Source organism: Mustela putorius, unplaced genomic scaffold (assembly GCF_011764305.1).
Source record: "Mustela putorius furo isolate JIRA1106 unplaced genomic scaffold, ASM1176430v1.1 tig00003898_pilon_pilon_pilon, whole genome shotgun sequence".
NCBI classification, from domain to species: Eukaryota; Metazoa; Chordata; class Mammalia; order Carnivora; family Mustelidae; genus Mustela; species Mustela putorius.
The window spans coordinates 7,149,113-7,171,346 of NW_025422047.1; the positions used below are offsets into that span (position 1 = coordinate 7,149,113).

At 52.5% G+C, this 22,234-nt stretch overlaps 1 protein-coding gene across 1 annotated transcript; it reads right to left on the reverse strand.

The window, feature by feature from the left end:
* Positions 1-247: 247 nt before the first annotated feature.
* Positions 248-21,101, reverse strand: BMF (Bcl2 modifying factor). The gene is given in 7 exon segments (XM_004751083.3): positions 248-4,273; positions 16,360-16,520; positions 17,957-18,253; positions 20,451-20,531; positions 20,534-20,578; positions 20,965-21,020; positions 21,022-21,101. Coding segments are annotated over 7 exon segments (807 nt in total). The 5' UTR covers positions 21,087-21,101; the 3' UTR covers positions 248-4,171.
* Positions 21,102-22,234: the final 1,133 nt, after the last annotated feature.

A 22,234-nucleotide genomic window follows, 5' to 3' on the forward strand; every position in this document is an offset into this window, starting at 1 on the left:
CTGAAACCGGATCCAAATCCAAGTCTGGATTCAAAGCCCCAGTCTTTCCACCTCATGGAGCCTCTCCGGTGCTGCTAACTGTGAGGTCAGCACAGCTCCTCTCCACTCCCAGAGGGGACAGGAAGTCCCGACAAAAGCAGGGAGCCTGGGGCTAACTCAGAACAGCAGCCAGAAACAAGTGAGGAGTCTCTAATTCCCTAAGGGATCCCCTTGGAGTTTTATCACACCTTGAAAAAGAAAGACCAGCTTTGCTTAAAAAGTTTTTTTAAAAATTGTACCAATCGATGGGGGAGAGTATACACACACATACATGCATGTGAAGAACAGAAAGCCAAATATTCTATACAGGTTAATGGATCCCCACTCCCCTCCCTCTCTTTCCCTGTCTCTCTCCAGAGGCAGTGCCTAGAACCCAGGACAGCTAATCTGGGCTGAACAAAATGCTACATTCTCACTGGGTCTCCCCCTGACAGTCCCTGTGGACCCAGGGAGGGGGTGGCCCGCTGGGCAATGCTCACAGAGCAGGGAGAGGCACTGGCTACTTGTGCAGAGACGGGGTGGGGAAGACCCGGCTGCTGGCTCCCAGTTCCCATGGCCTGGGAGGCTTATCTGTGGAAGAGCTTGGCTTTCTGTGTTATTCCTGTGAAGCTCCAAGTCCCCACAGGCTGAGGTGCCCCCTGCCCACAGTGTGCCCAGGAGGCTTCGAAGGGCTGACAAGTTAACCCCTTCCTGGACCAAGTCCAGCCAAGGTCCAGCATCCCACCAAGGACCTGCCTGTACCCAGAGGGCCTTGCAGCTTCTTGCAGCCTAGGCTGAATGCTGATTCCCAAAAGCCCCGCAGAGTAGTGGAGGCAGAAGTCTTTTTGTTTTTGCTGCTCTCCACTCTCCATAGCCCCTCTTCATCAAGTCCACCAAATGACACAAGCTTGCCAGCTCAGTGTGCTTGCTCCTTGCTGACCGCGGCAGGCGCAGTGGCTCCCCAGCCCCCACTGGAGACGGTGGCTGGACCATCCCAAATAATACTGCCCCTCCCCCACCCGCCACTGCCTTCTATGCCCAGGCTGGAACCTGGATGAGCCTGGGCCACAGTGAGACAAGTCAGTTGGGCCCCTCTGAGCGTTTGGAGAACCCCTCTGGAAAAGGACTCACACCCCTCAGGGCTTGGGGAGGTCACTGGGAGGTGATCTTTCTCTCTCTTGCACTAAGCAAGGCCACAGGGACAGCTCTCCAGCAGCCCAACATCTGAAGCAGGCAAAGGCAAAGGCCACCCCAGGTCCTCCAACTCACTAAGGGAGTCAGATGTCTGGCCTGGGGGTGGGGGTTCTCTCCCCAGTTCTGTCTACCAGCTTCCAGAAACTCTAGGGTTCTGAGTTAGAAGGGCTGAATATCAGGCTTCCTCCCTCCAGGGCTTTTCTATAATGAGAGGGAGGTTTCCAGCCCCTCACCCACCCCTCACCCTCAGCAAACCACAAAAACTCCACAAGTCTTCAGCTGGTTACAGGTCAGGAGCTGGGTCAGAGTCTCCCTCCCTCCAAATCTGATTCTCCACCCCCTAACTAGAGACGGCCAAGCTCTGGGGGATGGGGGAATGGGGGGTGGGGGCTGGAGATGAGGGAAGGGGGCCCAGAGGGAGGGATGTGTCTCCTGAGGCTGGACTTGAGGAATGTTCAGACCAAGTCGCCAGGCAGAGGGGGAAGGGGCCAGTCTAGATCACTAGGCCAATTAAAACCAGCCAGCCAGGAGGAACCTCTCTCCTTCCAGGGGCTGTTTACCTCCTGTGTGTTTTGGGGGCAAGAGAGAAGGAGGGGGGTTTTAAATTGTGCCCCAGCTTGCTTAGGACAGTGAGTTAGTTCCTGGCTTCCCATAAGATGGAGACAGTGCAGTCAGATCACCGTCCACCTGGCCCCAGGCTCAGTGTTCAGGTGGGCTTGTCAAACTCTGGGCTCAGTTTCTTAGGGCAGGCCACAGGACATCTTACCTGGGCCTGCCAAGATCTCTGAAGCTGATGGCTTTGGCTTTGTCTCTGCCCTGAGGCCCCAGACCATATATTTGTTCTCTCACTCAGCTCCAGTGGGAAGTTTGCTAAGTGGGGTTCAAAGTGGCTAGCAGAAATCATCCTGGTTTTCTTGTGTGCCATTTGGAATACACCAGCAGCCTGCCTGTCACTGCCTTGGTCCAGGAGAGGGGAAAAATGGCACATGTCCAATGCACATCCAAAAACAGAGCGGAGACACGCAAAGAAGGCTGGATTTCACAACAGTCAGCGTGTCCCGGAGCTGGTCTTCACCTGTTCCCTGGGCTCCTCCTTGTAAGCAGGAACCCTTCTTCTTAGCAGACAAACCATGGTATACACCCTGAGAATAGAATTCTAGCCAAGAAGAGGTAATACCTCCAGAACATCCAAGCAAAAGAAAACAAAGGCTGATATACAGTCCGAGGTCCTGCACCTCAGGGCCACTGGGAGCCCATATGGCACCTTTGTGCAAATTAGGAAAGGCACCCCTTCTTCTGAGCAGACATAGCTCCAAACTAGGGCATATAGCCTGGAGGGTAGAGCATGAGCTGAATTTTAGCTTCCATTACCTTCTTCTGCAGGTGCCCTTATGCAGTGAACAACCTGCCCAACTGTACATCCAGTAGATGAATGCTTCCTGAAGACCTCTTCTCTGTAGAACTGGAGAAGCTTGGGCTTGTTTAGATTTGAGAGTCTACTTGGACTCCTCTGATTTCCTTGGGTAGCCCTGAGGTCTTCTCTGCCCACGGAAGCCACCTTTTCTTTGGGCCTTGCTTCATGTTAGCACCAATGTTACCTTTTTTTACATAGGCAAAAATTATAATTTAATTTCTACGTGTCTGGTTAACAGATTCCCTGTGTCTTTTCAGATTCCCCGCATCTGCTATCAGAGCTGCTGGCCTGGCTGCTTTCAATTCTCTCCATTAGTGCCACAGCAGGTTGAGAAGGGAAGTTCAGAGGCAGTTATGAGCCCACTGAGCTCCAGAGCACGCCCTTCTGGCCTCCCGGGAAGCTGAAGGAAGCCAGGAAACGTGTACCCAGCTTTGACGGTTCCACACTCTAACCATTGTCTGTTACTCTAAAAGACACATTTCAGCTGACAAAGCCATGGAGCTGGCTTCTTCCTGTATCCCACTAGGTGTGGAAAAGGAATGGGGAGAAGCGGGAGGAGGTATGTTGTTTCCAAGGAAACCAAGGGCTCTGGGTTCCTCTCGGGCTGGTTTTCACAGGTGGGATGGCCCCCACGTTCCCCAGCTCCACTGTAATCCTGCCCTTCGTGCCCCAGAGTGCGCAGATAGAGGGGAGAAAACCAGTTTGTTGGCTGGGTCTTTTGAAAGAAGAGCTGACGAAGGCACAAGCTGCTAGTTATGGCACGTTCCTTGGCTATTTGGCTCATCCGTGGTGGACACCCAACCATCCTCAGGCAGCCAGAGGTAGCAGGGGTCCAGCACCTCGGGCCCAACGCTGGGCCTCTGAGCGGGAGCAAGTAAGACTCGAGGCCTACCCAGAAGTGTGGTTCATTTTGCGGCACGTTTGAGGGGTCCTTGGAGAAACCCAACCCTCCCTGAGGTCTGCTGGAGATGACAGGGGCTGGGCCAGAATCCCTGAGCCCTTGGGGCTGGCACTGGCTGGGCCAAAGGAGAACCCAGATATGGAGCTGGCTGACTGGCCTCGTGGAAGTTGCCATGCTCAGCTGGAAAGCCCCTGGCCGAGGCCCTGGGGAATGAAAGCAGTGTGACTGGCAGATCTCGGGCCTGTCCATGGTGGAAGGCTGATAGCATTAGACCAGGAGTCTAATCCAGTCTCCTATTTCTTAACCAAGCCCCTGTAGGAAAAGTACATCCACTGGCTGGAGAACATCACTACCTGGTTATCTTTAACAACCGCTCACTGAAGACGTGACTTGTCAGAGCCCTTGGGAGGTCCCACACTACAGACCCATCAGCCTCCGCTTCAACAGTGTTTGACAAAGGCCCTCATTCCTGGTCGAGGTCCTGAACGGGGAAAGAAGTCCCGTGTAGGGTATGTCTTATGTACACGGAAGAGAAACTTGGCAAATGCAAATGCAAAACATCAACAATCAACTTCACATGACACAGTGTCAGTCCTTGCTGAAGTCCTTCCTGTGGTGCCCCGGACAAAGAGGGCGGCCCAGCCTCACCTGGGACCCGCCCCATTCCTGTTCTCGTCTGCGTTCAAAGCAAGGTTGTGTAGGAAGAGAAGGATCTGCCACCACACCCGATTTTGGTTTTGCTGGTGCTGAAAAGGCAAAAAAAAAAAAAAAAAGAAGTTAATTCCTAAAAGTAGCCTGTAGCCTCCACAACTCCCAAGTCCTTATCATTCCCAATAAAAGTTTAGATCGAGGTTGTCTGGGGGCAGCACTTTAATCCTATCAGGACAGCAACCTGGGGAGAGGAGGGGGGAATTGGAGTAGGAGGGTGATGAGAAGAGTGGCGATGAGGGAGAGATAGTTGAGTTCTCCAAAAACAATGGCAGTTTTAACATTAAAAAGAAAAGACCAAGCTCTTTATGCACTGTGCACAAGAGGATTAAACTTTTTCCCCTGCTTGCTGGATTTTCCAGAGTTTAGCCAAGTGCTGCTTTTAATCAGATTGGCTCCTGAGCCCCTCAAACCTCAGCTGCATGAACAACAAACTTTCTTCAGAAAGAAAGAGAAGAGGTGCCCCCCTCGCTCCCCCAACTCCAAAGTAACACAGAGAACAAGGGGGAAAGGGGGGGAGCCTCCATCTGCAAGTGATTTGACACTGTGAAGGTCAAAGGGTTAATCTTCAATTTAAACCACACTGCTGAGGCAGCAAAAATCTGATTTCATCCAGTGCAAACACGCGCATACACAGACACACACACACACACACACTTGTGCGCCCGCCCTCTCTCCCTTCCCAGCATCTCCAGCTTGCTGCTGCCCTTTTTATAGCTGCTCTTGACAGTAAGCCATAAATAATCCCTCTTGGAGCACTTTCCTACTGACTGGAGCCAATTAAACGTTAAGCAAGAACATACTTGAAAACAAAACAAAAACAAAGAATGCACACTACTCTCTGGAGGTTATCCCAGGTCCTACTGTCAGGCAGGGAAGCTGGGGGCAAAGGTCAGGGGTCAGGGGCTCACAGGATTGGGGCTGGGGCCCCGCCCACACAGGTACCCTTTCCCAGGGGCCAGTGGAGCCCCTCCCCCCCCACCAGAGAGGACTGGGGTGCTGGAAGAGGCGGTCTTTGTTCTCTCTTTGTCTGCCAGGGCAGGAGGACTGGATTGGGGCCCTCTCCACGGGGTCCTCAGTGGATAGGGGAATAAAAAGCCAGCATGCCAGAAGAAGCCAGCACAGGCTGGACCGGGCTCATTGCAGCTTCCCGGTGAACTGACAGCAGAGCCGGGCCCTCTTTGTGCTCTCTTTAACCACTGCCCCAGCCCTTGCCTCTCCGATGAAGAGGACAGGCTAAGTCAGGGGCAGAATGAAAGTGAGCCCAGGTCACCTGCACCCTTGGAGCTTTGTGGGGGCAGCTGGCCTTGGCCTCCTGGACTTTGCCCCAGGCAACCATGCAGGTTCTGTGTTCCTGCCACCCCCACCCCAATCCCCAGCTGGACTTGGGCCACTAAGTGGGGAGAGGTGACCTGCAGACTGAGGCTGACGTCAGGGCCATGCTGAGGCAGGTGAACAGAATGCCCTTCTCTGTCTGGGGCAATATCGAGCCTCTGACCCCTGAGGAAGGGAGGCTGGAAAACCACCCAGAAAGCTGGAGCCCAGGCCACTGCCAGGAGGGGAAATCGGGGTGTGCCACAGAGGAGTCCTGGCAGACTGCAGCAGGAGACTGATGGCTTCCTTGTGTTTTGTAAACAAAGATGAGTAAAAAGAGGAAACACAGCCGGCTTAACAAAATCTGGTTAGAGTAAAGCAGCGTGAAAAAGGACTCAGCTGCAAAACCTGAAGGCTCTCAGGCCTGCCTGCAGCAGCTGAGCAGGGCACCCCTCCTCCTGCTTCCCACCCCCAGCTGCTGCCCAGGACAGGTGGAAAGGTCATGTGGCGGAAAATCCAGGAAAAGACTGGTCCCCCGAGAGGCCCGTCTGCTGGAATTCCAAGTCTTCTCAGGTGCCTGTTTGAAAAGACCAAGCAACAATAACAACCACAATCATACAAGAATAGTAACACTGAGTTACTATTCTGCCAGGCTCTGTTCTGTTCTACATCCTTGCTTCTCAAAGTGGGGTCCGTGGACCAGTAGCCTCGCCATCCCCAGGGAATTTACTAGAAATGAGGATCTACTGAATTGGAATGTGCATTTTTAACAAGATCCCAAAATGACTTGGAGACATATTAAACTCGTTTGGCCATTCTCAACAGCCCTATGAGATTGTTCTATACCATCATCCCCATTTTACAATGAGAACATTGAAAGAGTTCAATAACTCAGCTACAAGGCTACCAAGTGGCCAGGACTGGAAGAATTCCAACCTGGCCCTAGAGCAATGGCTTTACCCATTATCATTATTCTCTGAGTACCACCATACACCTTTCTTTATGCCAAAGCAGACCCTCTCCCCTCCCCTTCTCTAAATTGCATCAAAATGGCCCAATAGCCAAGGAAGGGAGATCATAATTCTATGATTTGTGGCCTGGGCCAATCCCACTTCTGGTCTTGTTGGGAGACAAAGGCAGGCCACATAGGCCCACCGTTGGGAAGGACCCAAGCCCCATGCATCTGTCTGTGACAGGCCTTCGGGTACATGGATCAGCAAGGAAGGCTCCCTGTGCCAGGAATCAGAGTACCTGGCTGTAGGCAGGGGCTTCCCACCAGCCTGTTAGTGAGTCCTCACTTCCCTTATAGGAGAAATGCAGGCACGGTATGAGATCAGTTGTTCCCAAACCTGACCGCGTCACAGAATCTGCGGACATGCTATTATAAATATGGAGTCCCAGGGTTCCACCCAGACCAACTGGGCCAGAATCTCCGGGGAAGCAGCCCAGGAATTTGTACGTTGAACAAGTGCTCTGGGTGACATTTAAAAATTTTATCTGTTTATTTATTTTTAAGGTTTTTTTTTTTTTTAAAGTAATTTCTACACCTACAATGGGGCTCGAACTCACAATCCAGAGATCAAGAGTCACACGCTCCACTGACTGAGACAGCCAGGCGCCCCACGGTGCCATTTTAAAAATCAGAAGTAACATTTATGGTATATTTTAGTCATCAAAGTAATACATGTTAACAGTAGAAAAAACTGGAAAACACAAGAAATGAGAGAGAAGAAAATAAAATCACTTGTGAGCCTAGAGGAAAATATTTTGTGACTGGGTCTTTTTTTTTTTCCTCAGTCTCTTTCGATCTCTTCCCAACAGAATGATGACTTGGCCAAGCCCGAGGTAAACCCTGCCCAGGTGGTTCTGAAGCAGCCAGGCCACAGACAGGTATTTGGAAACCACTGAGGTGCTTCCCAACCTTATGGTTTGTGATGTGAAGTCTGTCATCCACAATTACCCTCAGGATTACAACTCCGAGCTCCAATGGCTGAATCCAGCCAGCCTACTGGAGGGTCTGGCTGGGCTGGGAGACCAGGCTGTCCCATCAGGAGTCAAGCTGGCTGTGCGGCAGCCACGAGACCAGCAAGCACACAGCCTGGTAACCGGTCCTCAGCCTTAGGAGCCCCTGCTCTGGGCACAAGCAGATGCCACACAAATTCCACTCAGCCTTCTCTTGCCACAGGACAGCCCCCAAAAGGCCCTCTTTCTCAACCGAGGTGCCTCATACCAAAACTATCAACAAATGCCCTGATTACGAGAAACAACAATAAATACAATACTGAAAAAAAAAAAAATTAAACAAAAGGGCCTGACCAGAAAGGAAAGAAAAAGGACATGAAGGGAGGCCTATGAGAGAAACAGTAAGGAGGAAGGAAATCAACATTCAGTGAACAGGATGAGGTACACAAAGACACCCAATCGCCATGGAACATGGATGCTTCTAGCAGAAGGTGCAGAGGAACAGGGGAGGAGAAGGGAAGCGGAAAAGAGTAGGCTTGGCCTCGATCTTAGGTGCTTGGCAAAGCACAGGGCACAGAACCTGAGCTGAGGGAGTGCAAACCCCCAGAGCAGTGCCCAGCTCTCCTAGACTCAGCTTGAGCAGACTTCTAAGTCTGGGAACCTGCAAAAAGTGGGGGTTCTAGGAATGCAGAGTCAGGGTGCCCTTCGGGATCAGGAGGTTGAGGTACAGGGGATGGGAAATTGCTGGGAATTGAAGGTTACACCAGAAGGCCTCCAACTGAGAGTTGAGAGGGTAGGACCAAGGCATGGGGGAAAAATAGAGGTGAATGCCCCAAGAGAATGGGATCCAACATGGTGGATAAGAATATCCTCTTCATGGGCACCTGGGTGCCTCAGTCATTAAGCGTCTGCCTTCAGCTCAGGTCATGACCTCGGGATGTTGGGATCAAGCCCCGAGGAGGGCTCTCTGCTCAGCAGGAGACCTGCTTCTCCCTCTCCCACTTCCCCTGCTTGTGTTCCCTCTCTCGCTGATTCTGTCAAACAAAAAAATAAAATCTTCAAAAAAAAAAAAAAGTATCCTCTTCAGTTAAGAGAGCACAGACAGGCATTGGAGACCTCAGGCTCTTCTTTCTCCATCTCACTTTCTTGCTATGGTCAGGGCACAAAGGTGATCCAGCTAACAAGGGCTCGAGTCACCCCCACTGTGTACAAGGCATGGCAACTGAATAGACAGCCACACGTCCTGTGTAACAGGGAGCATGCAGGGGCACACAGTAGGTACTCATCAAGTGTACACTGGGCCAACTACAGAAAACTCAGCCCTGCAAGATAACCCACTTGTCTGAGGCCAGCAACGACTGATGTCTGGCCAGGTCTAAAGATGTACTTGATGTGATAGGATCAGCCTCTTGCCTAGGGAGAGGCCCAACTAGTAAAAGGCTTTTTTTCTTCTTCTTTTTCTTTTCTTTTCTTTTTCTTCTTTTTTCTTTTTTCTTTCTTTTTTTTTTTGTTTTAAAGAGCTGGCTGTGGTGTCTGACAAGGTTGGATTACACAAATCAAACTCTGTTTCATCCCACATGGCCTCTACCCTCAGCACAAAGACTGTTCCCTCCCTTCACTGGATAAGAATCTCCCTCTGCCTCTCTCCCCTTGGATCCAATTCACACCTTCTGGGGGCTTTTGTGTGTCACCCGTGTTCCAGATGCTCCAGCGAAAGCTAATTCACCCCCGAAGAACTAGAGCAAAGAGCAAGCCTACACTGTGGCCAGGCTTAAAAAGAACCCTGCCAGTTTACCAAAAACAGGCAGCAATTTACAATATTTCATACCTTCCTATCTTCCTATTTCCCTTCACAAAGATCTGGAACCCAGGAAGTACACGTTCTGTCGATCCCATTGTACAGATGGGGAGGTGAAGGCTCAGAAACATTCCCCCAAGCACGTTAGATGGGGGGGAGGTTATTCTGACTTCTGACTCCAGAGTTAGGTTTTTCCAGTAAAGTGTTACAGTGTGTTCATTCACATCAAGGCAAGTAGCTCTAACTCTTCAAAGAGAATAGTCACTGAGCCACTCCCCCAATATGTTTAAAGACATTGTTTCCAGATCATTAACTATTTAGTAAGGATGCTATGGACCAGAAAAAAATAAACTTTCCAGAGGCAGAGCTAACTGAAAATCAAACAGAAATAAAGCAGAAACTGCTCTAAAATTATAACTTCAGATCATGTTCTGAAACTACACTTGGTTTCTTTCAAATGAAGAATTTCCTATCCCCTGTTTTGCACCGGAGTTGTTTTCCCGCCCCTTTCCCTTAGCCATCATAGTCCAAAACCACCCTGGCCGAGGCTGAGGGAGAAAGTCTCACCACCGAGAACAGGAACACAGAGATAAGAGAGACGTCAGGAAAATTCCACTTGAAAGAAGTTGAGAAGATGTTTTTGTTCAATTCAGCAAGCTCTTATCAAGCACCCAAATAAGCACTTTTATCAAGGACCCAAGCTAAGACTCACGAAGAATACAAAGAGGAGCAAGATGTCAACTGTCCTCAATTATCGTACAGTCTGAACGGAAGGCAACAAGAGCACAGAAGTAAGTTTTATGGGAGACAGAGGCAGGTCAGGGCAGTGAGTGGGTGCTCCCTCATGCTCCTATCTTCCAGGGGGTGCCTGGAAGCAGAGACAGGTTGTGGGAAAACCAAAGTCTGAGGATCAGTCAGATCCGCATGGCTCTTAGCATAGCCACTTAGAGCATAACTTGGGCATGGTGTCTCCTCTGTGTGCCTCAGTGTCCTACAAAATGGGGATAACAGGATCCAGAGGCATGAGATTACTGTGGTGATCTAATGAGAGACATCCACGTAAAGCAATGTGCCTGGTTACTGCTAGGAGCAGATCACTTCCCATGGGGAGGACAAGGAAACCTGTGCTCCACTTAACCTCGCTGAGAGATTCCCTCAACATCTTCTCCCTCAGAGCGCCTGCCCCAGGAGTGCTAACTTCTAAACAGACTTATGAAGTCCTAGGGAAATCCCTGACTTTTCACTCTGAGATGGGCCAAGACAGCTAGAGGTTGCTGGGCTTAGAATTCCAGGCTGCCAAGCAGAGCAAGGGATTCTGAAACTCACAGGGCAGCCTCTTGATTTCAGTGGCCCACTGAAAGGCTTCTGACCCAGATGCTAGAGGAACAAGTGATATGGCAAAATGGAAAAGAAAAAAAATATCCCTGGCCAAGAGCTTCCTCAGGGCAGCCAGCAGTGCTAACAGAATCTGGAGGCCACTGGCTGCCATGATGGTAACACCCATCTCTTTCTCACGGAAGAAAGGGTAGCTCAGGGCCGGCTGGGTGTCAGTGGAAGACAGGACAGTTTCCTCTAATGCAACTGCAGGCCACTGGCTCCAGCCACGGGGGGCTGGGAGACAGGGCTGTGTGCACCAACCATATCTTCAGAGCCTCTGGAGGCTAGAACTCCTGGGGCCCTTCCCCAACCTTCCACAGGGATGGCTCTGGCTCCATCAGCCTGACAATTGCTCCACCGAGCTACTAGACAACTTCTTCAGAACTCAGGAAGGAATCCTGGTGTGTGTGCTCTGGTGGAAGGTAAAGGAGACCGGAGATTGAGGAGCAGCAGATCTGCCATGGGGCTCCAAGACTGTGGAAAAGGAGCCCCCAAAACTCTGACTCCCAAATCGGGGCCTTGGCAGCTGGTTGTTCTTGTCCTGCCCAGGGCCAGGACAAGGTAAGCTAAGCATGGACGAAGGCTGGACCCTCCTTCCTACCACATATACTGACTGCTCTCATTCTGGTCATGGAACATGCCCTCTCAGTTACCAGACACGATCAAAAGACAAACAAGAAGGCTTTCTTCATCCTTCTTTTCTAGTGCCTCTCTCAACTCCTCCTCCCATCACCCCCCTTCTCCCCTAAGGAGAAAAAAACAAAACAAAACAAAACCCACTCCCATCCCCAAGGCCTAGCTTGGTGAGGAGGGAATGAACTATCCGGAACTACAAGGCCCTTCTCCTGGAAGAGAGAGTAGTCAGGTGCAAAGTTGTGTGGGGAACTCGGCCTCCAGTCAGCCACGCTGATGACTCAGAAGCTAAATATAGTGAGCGATATAAACAGAGCCAGCCACAGAGCAAACACAGGGCCCCCAAGCCCAGGCCTGGCTCTCACGCACAGCGGCCCTCCACAACCCCGCCCCCAGCCTCACTCTTCCCCAGGCACCCTCCTAGGTAGATCTCCCACTGCTGGAACAGAGGCTGGCCCCACAGGGACCTTCTCACTCTGAGGTGAATCTCTGGGGCTCCTGCCCAGGGCTGCCACTTCTAGGGCCTCAACAACCTCATTAGCCACAGTCTGAGCCCCCAAAACCACTCAGCAACAAGGAAGGGAGCCCAAAGGGTCAGGAAGCAGTCAAGGGCCCCCTAAACAAAGGATCCAGGCTGTTGGCAGATGTAAACACCACTCTGGGTACAACTTCCAAGCAAGCTCCCTAAGAACTATAAAGGCAGGTCCAAGCAAAATCCTAAAATCATCTTTTGGCACATTTCTCCAAGTGTTAAGCTGCCCACACCTTAATAGTTATATATGTTATAATCTCCACTGGGCTTTTATATCTGCTCTGCTAGGTAACTATTAGAAATTGAGGCTCAGAGAAGTTAAATGATTTGCCTGTAGACAGAGAACTCGTAAGTGACAAAGGTGGAAATTTGAACCCAGATCTGCCTTTAAGTCTAGGATCCTTTCTGTGATATTGCCACAAAAAATAGTTTTTAGTGAGTGGCTAACGTTTTCCTCAGATTTCATTTTCCAGAAAGTCTAATTACTACTCAGGGAATTTCCAAATCTGACTATTCAGAATGAAGCCACTCCTGGTCCAAGTGAAAAAGTCATTTCCAACTCAAAGAATTCCAATGTTCTTGTGGCATTTTTTTTTTTTTTTTTGACGATTCTTGGCTTCTTAACATTGCCCCATCAATTTCAAGATGGTGCCATTGGGATAGGAGACATTTCTAAGAGAAGGGGATAGCAGCTACTGTCCATTCTTAGGCCCATGTTGGAGGAGACCCTGGCAAGGGGAATGGAGTTTCTCGAACCCACACCTTCTGACCCGAGCAACCCAGAAACACAGTGAGAAAGCAAACTTGCACCTGCTCTTCACTGTAGAAGCTGGACAGACACAGAAATACCAGGGTGCCTTCACAGAGCCTGAGTGAAGGTAGGCTGTGATCAGCAGATCACCACAGATCACCCGCTGCAGAGGAACCAAGAGGAGAACATTCCAGGGGCATCTGGGTGGCTCAGTCAGTTGAGTGTCCGACTCTTGATTTCGGCTCAGGTCATGATCTCGGGTCATGAGAGATCTGAGAGAGACTGAGCCCTACATTGGGCTTGGTGCCCAGAGCAGAGTCTGCTTGTCCCTCTCCCTCCACCACTGCCCCTCCACTCTTTCTCTCTCTAAAATAAACAAATAAAATGTATGTATTAAAAAAAAGAGGGGAACATTCCATTCCCAACCCCATCAAGGGAAGATGGGTTGGGAAGGGCTTTCATCTCAAAGCGCTCAGCCTCTGACTCTCTTGCTGCTTTGGAGACCCACAGAACCAACAAAAAGCACCTCACGGACATTGATCTTCTTCCTTCAAATTCTTGCCTTTCCACCCAGAGGAGCCAGCCTGAACTGATCACTAAGTATGTGGTTGGCAAAAAATTGAGGTCCAACATCCAGTGGTATCTGCAACATTTTGAATTAAGGGTCATGCTGGTGTACTCGGTTTGCTATAATGCCATCCTACAATGCACTACCCCATCACAGTACCCCACACCCCCTTGGCTCCTCATCTCCTAGGAAGAAGTTTTCCCCTGACACAGAAAAAGAGTAACTGAGGTCCATAACTAGGGACCAAAAGCAGACACTCACAATCCCTACAGGACTCAGGGACCAATGGCCATTGTCTGGCCCTGGGACACCATCCCAGGTCTGAAGAGAAAGGAAATAGCCAAGCCCTCTCAACACCTTACTGGCTCTTGGGTTGTGTTTCCTGGCTCCCTAAACTCGGCCTCTAACGATAGGGGATGACCGTCCTTCTTTAAGGAGAAATATACAAGGCCAAGGCCCACAAGTGAACAGCTTGGACACTGATTTCTCTGTGCAGGGCAGGTGGAGGGGAGCTCAGGCAAGGCAGTGCTGCTAAGGAGCAGCCTGACGGGAAGCATGGGAAATGCACAGTGAACCGATAAGAACAAATATGAGGGATGATCAGGCTTCCAAACAGACAACAGGAGACCCACATTAAAGAATACCTACTGTGTTACACCTGGAACTTTCAGTGGTATTTTCTCACTTAATCTTCACGATAATGTTCCGGGGTGTTAGCTCAAATTTACAGAGAAGGAGTTAGATAGAGTTCACAAGGCCAAGGGCCTTCCTGATGGCTAGTGGGTGGTAGAGCTGGTGTTTAAAACTGGGCTTTGGGATTTTGGACTCAAAGCCTAGAGACTTCATCCTAAACCACTTTCTTCCTAGCACCTTGGTGTCCCTGCCTACAGAGGAAGGGACTAGGAAAAGAAAAAAAAAGGATATAGGAGCCACAACAATACTTTCTAGATATGAAATATTAGACTGTGGTTTATGTCATAATCAGGGTCAGAAAATGACTCACTTCTTAAAGCTAGCTGCTGAAAGTTCCTCTGCGTGCCAGTAACCTGTGGCCATTATCCTAGCCCTTCCTGCAGGATGAGCTCCTGGAGAAGGTCTGTGAGCAGGGTTAGTGGGGAGGATAGGGTTAAAAGCCAGAGGATTCCACAGACAAAAAGCCTGGTTCTCTGTAATGGAAAATTTGGTAAAACTGGCTCTGGGCTCGAAAGGCTTAGCCAACAGGCCTCCTGAGACTGTGAGACAGGAGTAGACAGCAGGCAGGAGGGTAAGGGACATAGGGACACAGGGAACTCAGGAGCCAGCAGGGGGGAGGTGTAGACCACCACAGGGGAGATTCTCTGTGCTTCTCCTTTGGTTGCTGTTCTGCCCCTCCTCCCAGGCTGGGATAGCTCTAGCTGATAGCTTGAAAGATACCCTCAAAAAGGGAGCCCGGGACTGGGGGAAATGGTGCCAAGCAGCAAAGAGCAGGTCAGCTCTTCAAATGAGGGCTGCCTCCTCCTCTTCAGGACTGAGTCATCAAGAAAGGGCGCTGGGCTATGTTCTAGTCCTGTCTTCCCAGCCTGCTCCCAAGCCTATGGAGGGCTCACCAATGGATGTACGAATATTCTGAGAAACAACTGTTGAGAGACATCAGGTCTACTGGGAATGACAGCCCTCTAGATGGATCTGGGAGAACCACAGCCGTGCCCTCCAGCAGCTCCAGCATGGGGACTGGAAGCTTTGAGCTGGTCTCAACCATAGGCCTGTACAACCAGGCTAGAGTGAAAGGGGGAGGGAGGAGGCCAAGAGACGGAAATCTAGAATCAGTGAGCCCACACATGGAATGCAGAGGAGATCTGAAGCCATGTTTCCAGAAAACAATCAAAGGAGGGACTAGGGACTGGAGAGAGGGGCGAACGGAGGAAGCCAGGCTGCCTTATCACCTAAGCATAGGGCCCCCCTCTCTTCCAGATCACTAAGGGACTGGGAGTGCCAGCCAGGACCAGGTCTAGCCCCAGATTTCCCTCAGAACTCCTTGGCAGAAGGCGTTAATCATATGTAACCCCCAATGGTCTGTTCTCAGGTGGTCAAAAGATAACTCTCCCTTGGCGTTGGCAATGGTTTGGCCTTTTAGTCAAACCCACTCTGATCGCCTGAAGTTACCCATCTAAACTCAGGGTCTGCCCAATCGTGATGAGTTATTCATTCTCTTGACTCCAGACACATACACACAAACACACAACCCGCTAGCCAGGACGGCTGCCGAGGCAGGGATTGTGTTCCTCTCCAGGTGGCGTGCCTTTGCTTCTGTGGTGGTTGTCCAAGCACGGATTCAGCCTTGGGCCCCCTCCCTGCCTTGGCAGCCATCCAGAAAGCCAGCCCAGAGAGGAAGGGTTAAGTGCCCAGAGGCTGGCCCAGACAGCGGCTGGCTGCAGAGTGGGGCAGCCTCCAGCCGTGGCACGGAGGGCTCCCCCAGCACGAGCCTGCCAGCCGCCGCCTTTGTTGATGGACTGCCACATGCTTTGCAGACACGCGATGCTCCACCCCGGCGGGGCCAGTGCCAGGCTGCCGGCCAAGTGCCCCGGCCGCCAATCTGGAGAGACTCTCCGAGGTACTGCTCTCCAGAGTCCCAGGTCCCCGTTCCCAGACAGAGACAATGAGGAGCAGCCTCCCCAGCTGGAAAGTGTCAGGTTACAACCGGTTCCACCACTTTCCCCCTTTCAAGCCCATCCCTCAGCCTTAGTTGGCCTTGGTTACCCGGTTCCCACCGCACCTCAAGTCAGGCACCACCCCCCACCAACTGTCCGACTGTCTGTCTGCACTGCAGCAGCCTGAAAATCTTCCCCTTGGGTCTGGGAGGGACAGTCTCCCAACCTGGCCTCCAGCAGACACACTGCGTCACACAAGGCTGGCTGTAGCAAGCCACCCCATTTCCCCAGGAGAGATGGTAGCGCTTCCTGACAAACCGCTGGACAAACCGCTCTTAGGAAAGCCTGAGCTCAGAGAGGACAGAGAACCAACCTGGAGCTCAGAGATGGCAAGAGTGCTCAGCCCATTGGGCCCAGCTGGTTCATGGGACTCACAGTGGCCAAGGCCAAAACTCTGGCACCATCTCCATGGGGCCTGGCAGAGATGAGTTGTTGAGGCAGGTCCTAGCCCCCAGCCCCAGCAGACTCTCCTCCCAACCCCGCCCCAAGGCCCCATGCCTACTTGCTGCATGTGAAGTCGATGGAACTGGTCTGCAATGCACTGAAGCTTTCGGGCAATCTGTACCTCTGCTCGATGCTGCCACTGCCCTTCAGGGGGCTGGTCCCCGAGAGGCAAGCCTGCAGGGAAGCTGGCAGGGAGAGGGAGCCGGTAGCCAGCGTTGCCTGCAAAGACAGAGGGCCCACATCTCAGCATTCTCCACAACTGCACCATCCACCCCGTGCCTACCACTCCTGACTGAGGCTTGGGGCGGAGGGCCTGAGGCCTTGATCAGACACACTTCCAGACGTGGACAGCCCAACCTGCCTGCTGCCCAAGCATCTAAAAGCCGATGCTCAGAGGGAGGGAAAGGTCCTAGCTTTCTCCACTCCCAGGAAGTGCCAGGGCAAAAGGACTATGTGTGTGGGAGCCCGCCAGCCTTCTGTCTTTATTTACCAAACTATGCTGGACCACAATTTATTTTTCATGCAGTAGCAGGTTGAAGCTCTTCTCTGGAAAAGCTCCGGAGGCAGCTCTCCAGAGTTCCTGGGTTGAGCAAAGCAAGGCAGGAGAAAGAGAAAACCAAAATGTGCCTTCACTTTTTCCTCCTGGCTGGTCCCAGGTCCTGAAGCTCTGGGCAGTGGTGCTAAAACTACGGAGAGAAAACTCCTCGGACCCACTGGATAGCCAAGTTCCTCTCTGGAGGAGCCCCAGGCCAGACCGCAAGACCTCGAGACCAGTGCTGCGCCCTACCCAAATGCTGGCAAGCGAGCTGCCGCTAGGGGTGCCCGCCCGCCTCCTCCCTCTGTTCCCTCTTCCCCGCAGCCCGCTGTATCCATCTTCCCCGCCTCCCCAAAGTACTACTGGGCAGCTCCCTTGGGAATAACTGCAGCGTCTTCTTGATAGGCTCCCTCAGACCTAGCAAGGCAGCCTCCGAACCTTTCCCCTCCCTCCGTAAGCTATTGTGCTAAAAGAAGAAAGCGGACTGAGTGTCTGACCCTATTCCTTCACCAGAGGAGGGCACGTTACTCATAAAACAAACCACTTAAGCCCACAAATGAAGGGGTCTTGTCTGATTGAGCCTTGCAAACTGTTCTTGTGCTGGCACTGAGCCCCAGCAAGCCCAACCTCTTTCTCTAGTTCCCCTTCCAAGCACAGAAAGTCCCAAGTGACACCTTCTGCCTTCAGGAACCTTCCCTTCCAGAAAGGGCTGGGTTTTTCCCTTCAGTGTCATCAGCGAGTCACAGATCCCCCAACCTTCTCTGGGGTCACATTGGCCAATGTATGGAAGACATATCACTCCCAGGAACACAAAAGGATGTCAAGCCCAAGGCCTAGGTACCCTCTCTCCAACCCCAAAAGACACCATGGCCCCAAAGATCCCTGCAGAAAGGGACATAAAGGCAGAAATGATGGCATTGCCACTTGCCTTTCTTGGTGCCCGAGGAGCACAAGTGAAAAGCAATACCAAGCAGAGAAGCAGAGTGACAAGAGTCGAGGAATCCATAGCCCCTGTTGTTCAATTTGGGGAAGGAAATAACAAAGTGCAGGTCTGAGGAGGGGAAGTCCCCTCTTTTCCCCCAATCTCTATGGGAGGAGTCTTGAGGCTAAGAGCACTTACCATAAAAGAGTCGCTGGGGTTCTTCGGTCACCCCACAAGGCAGCATGACACCCTGACTCGGGGAGGCTGGACTGAGGGTCTGGGTGGCCTTGTCCTCCTGGCTGGTGGGTCGAAGCCCAGGGCCACAGCAGTGGGTGAGAGGGAAGAGATGCAGACGGCTAAGAGGGCAGTCCAGCTGGCTCTGGGCAAACAGGTCAGCAGAGAGCAAGCTCCCAGGCTGGGTCCCCGGCTCCCCATCCTCTGGCTGGAACACGTCATCCTCCAGCTCCTCCACACACTGAGGCGGCTCCATCTCCCCTGTTAGGGTGCAAGGCAGGCCTCTGGGATGCTGCTCCTCCCTGGGCCAAGCCTGAAGGATTCTCCTCCCCTTTCTTCTTTCCTGCTTCCCCTTCTTATCTGGGGAAGTGGGGCCAGGTACTGAGGACAGACAACCGGTAATAAAGTACTACCATGGTCTCATGTCCAAGGGTGTGGCCTCATGTCCAAGGGTGCGCCATACCTCAGCCCTGGGCCCTCCCAGAGCCACCACCACCCCCCCCCCCCGCCCGGGGCCTTTTCTTCTGACCCAGGCTGGTTCGGGTCACGAAGTCTAACTGCTGTTGACTCTGAGCAATAGCAGGGGTATGATCAACTGCTCCAAGCATGCAGGACACCTGGGGAAATGTCAACAAGACTAGACCCTGTGAGTGGCTGTGGGAGGGCAGAGGGTGCTGCGACGGGCAGTACACACCACGCTCACAACACACACACACACACACACACACACTCTCTCTCTCTCTCTCTCTCTCTCACTCACTCACTTCCCTGAAGAGTAACCACCCAAGCACTCATCTCAGTCTGAGCTGAGCTCTGGCTGGGCAGCAAAAAAACAAAAGCCAGCAATCCTAGGGCTGTCCCGGGTTCCCTCCAAACCCACTAAGCCCCGCCCACCTGCCCATCTACTCTGGTCTCCACCCCCTGCTTGCTCAACACAACAAACAGGCTCCACGGTGTGGTAAGCCTGTGTCCTGGGAGAGAGGGCAGAAAGACCCAAGTTAGTCACTGCCCTCCCAGCATAGCAGCAGCTTGGCCTAGAGGGGAGGTCCAACACCCGGCAGTGAGGCCAGCCTCCCCAGCTCAGCCTACTCACTAGGACCCATGACTTCAATCTTCTTTCCCTACAGCCTACCATTCCTGTCAGCGCTGAACCTGAGACTGGTATAACCTTCCTCACAGAAGGAAGTGAAATTCACCCCTCTTTCTGTGACCTCACTCACTGCCTCTATACTACTCAGGTTGTCGAGAGGGGTTTCTTGGTGATAAAGAAGTTCCTCTTGCTCCACCTGACGGCTTTTGGAAATATGAGCTGGGAGCCACCCAGCATCTTGAGCTCCCAACACAGCTATACACACACACACACACACACACACACACACTCTGTTATGGTCCCTGGGGCAACAGAAGCAGCAGCTACCTGAATGGTTAAGGATATAGAGATACTGTTTGTCGCTGCCAGATTCAATTAGAGAGCCCATGGGAATTCTGTCTCCCAGTCCCTTGCCTTTGAAGAACAAGCCAAATGGTCTGTGGGTTGGTAAAGTACTTAAAGGAATCTCACTTAAATTCAGAATCTTGGCTTCCCTAAATTCGAGCGGTCTCTGAGGTGCTTGCTTCAACCCTCTCTCCATCCCAACAAGCCCGTTAGCTATCTCTGATCCCATCTCTCCCCTCTTCCCTGGTGAGTGAGGAGACGCTGGCTGGGATGGCAAAACAGGCACATGGTGTTCTTTGGAAAGTGTTTCCCAAAAGAGGGGAGGAGATCTTCAGCTCATCAGCACCAGGAAACGAAGTTTCCGGTTAAAAGGACCAAGAGCTGTCTTGCCAGTTACCTGGCAGGGGCTCCCCTCCTGCCCTTCAGCCTTTTCTCTGCAAGCTGGCAATCCCAGCCTAAAAAGGGGCCCACCAAAGCAAATCACAAGCAGCAGTCATTGTCTTGGTTTTTCCTTTGAAGCCTGTCACCTCCCCCTCCCCCTCCCAGCAAAGCCCCAAAGTTCAGCCCTTGCCTGGACTGGACTGGACTGGACTGTGGGGGACATGTAGCCATAGGGTGTGTCTCTGCAAGCCCTGGGACCCTACCCATTCTCCACAGGAACTGCAGGTGGCTCTTCTGTAGGTGGGAGCCTCCCAAAGGGTCCGGGGCAAAGTCAAAGGTAAACTGGGGTAAGGCAAGGAGACCCACTTCTCCCCTTTGCCTGAGCTGAGGCGGTCATGTCCAAACTGGTAGGAGGAGCACACTTCTTGAGAGCACAGCCTGGGAGGGCTTTATTCCTAGCAAGGGGAACCAAAGCCCGCTGGAGCCATTCCAGCCCCCAACGGCTGTAACAAGGATGCTGAACTTAAGACTCCTCCTCCCAGGAGAAGACAGGAGCCAGGCACTCTGAACCTCTATAGGAGTTAAAATCTGGGAACGCACACATACATGCATACACACGCACCCACACGACACACAGCAGACCTGGGTGACTCCAGGAGAGAGTCTCAGCCTCCGAATCGTGATGCCAGGGCTCCGCGCCAGGGTCCAGCGTGACGAGCACTCAGGGGCTTGGCGCCCAGACGCAATTGGGAAGGAGGGAAAGAGCCCAGCTGATAAGGAGAAGAGCCTTCAGACTCCGCACGGAGGCTGGCCGCCCCACAACTCCCTGTCCTACCCCAAAGTCAGATCCAGAGGCCCGGCCGTTCTCCGGAGCCCAGGTCTGCTCAGCAGTGAACCGCAGGTTCCCCTGCCCACCTGGACCCAACTCCTTGCTGTCTGAAATGCTGCTACCCCCAAGTTCCCTCGTGGAGCACTGCACCTAGATGAGGGTTCTGCACCCCGTTCCCGCACCCCAGCGCTCCAGTCCTTCATGGTCACCCCAGACGCCTGCAGCCCAACCCTTCCCGGGCCCCCATGCGCAGCACGACTCCTCTCCCCACTTCCCCGAGGAGGTGCGATCCAACTCCGCCCGGTCCCCGGCCTCCCGCGCGCTCACCGGGCTGAGGCGGGTGGCGGGAGGCGCGGGCAGGGGCGGCGGCGGCAGCTGGCTGGCTGGCGCGGGAGGAGGCCACTGCGCACCGCGCGGTATTGTTTCCAAAATACGCCCGCTCGGGGCATCCCGCAAACAGCTGATGAGGCCCCGCCTCCTGCGCGTCACGCCCACGGCTGGCCAATGGCGAGTGGAGCCCCAAGTCCCGGGCTGGGCGGCTGCCAGGGACTGTCACGAATGTACGAACCTTCCCTTGGAAACGTTGCAAGGGGCCGAGCGAAATTCCGGCTTCCGTCAGAAACGCAATTGGAGCGCCGTAGTCCGCGCAGATTCTGTTCCAATTGCAAGCTCGGGAAGCGGCCGAGAGTCCCTGAGTCCTAATAGAAGGTAGAGAGGGGGCGCCAAAGTGACTTTTGTCTTCTCTTTCTCCGGAATGGACCGAATAATTACGGAGCGTCCAGAAAGGGAGGGGAGGAGGAGCCCGGAAGCATTAGACGCGGCTGGCGGCGTCCAACGAGTGCAAGGTGCGGGCCCTTGGGGATCCTGGCCTGGTGGCAAAGCACCCTCCCGCCTGCTTAGCGCGTCAGAAATAAACTCCAGGCGCAAATCTGTAGGAAGCGTGAGAACACGTGCGTCTGGCGCCGTTGATGAGTGACAATCAGATCAAACACATCCGAAGGGAATCTCATGTCCTCTTCTTGAGTGGGCGTGGACACTTACAGATTAAGTATCTGGCTGAGGAGAGGAAAGATAAAAAATACAGGGGCTGCTTGAGCAGCTGACACCCATCCTGTTTATGGCAGCATCCAGAGATGTGTCCCGAAGATCGCGTACTATCAGTAAAGGAGTCTCCAGGCCATTTCACAAACATTTACTGAATACCTACATTGTGCCAGATAACTGGGTTAGAAGCCCAAAACCCGGTGCCTGTCCTCAGAAAGCTTACAGTTTCCTCCCGGAGGAAGACTTGAAAATAACCGAATGCTTGCCGAATGCCGCATGAAATGTGTTAATTCTTAGGAACAATGACCGCTGGAAGGTGGAGAAAAATTGAGAAAGCATTCCATTGGGGAAAGCTTCAGGGAGATCGCTTTTGAGTTGGGCCTTGAAGGATGGGGGAATTTTTCAATAAGGAAGACCAGATAAAGCAGCCCAGGCCAGAGGCAGCAGAATAAAGAGCTGAACTGGACAATCTGTCTTGGGAGCAGGGCAGGCTGGAGGAGGGGTGTTTGGGTGCACCCCAGGATTCAGGTGGATTCAGGTCTGAATACATAGG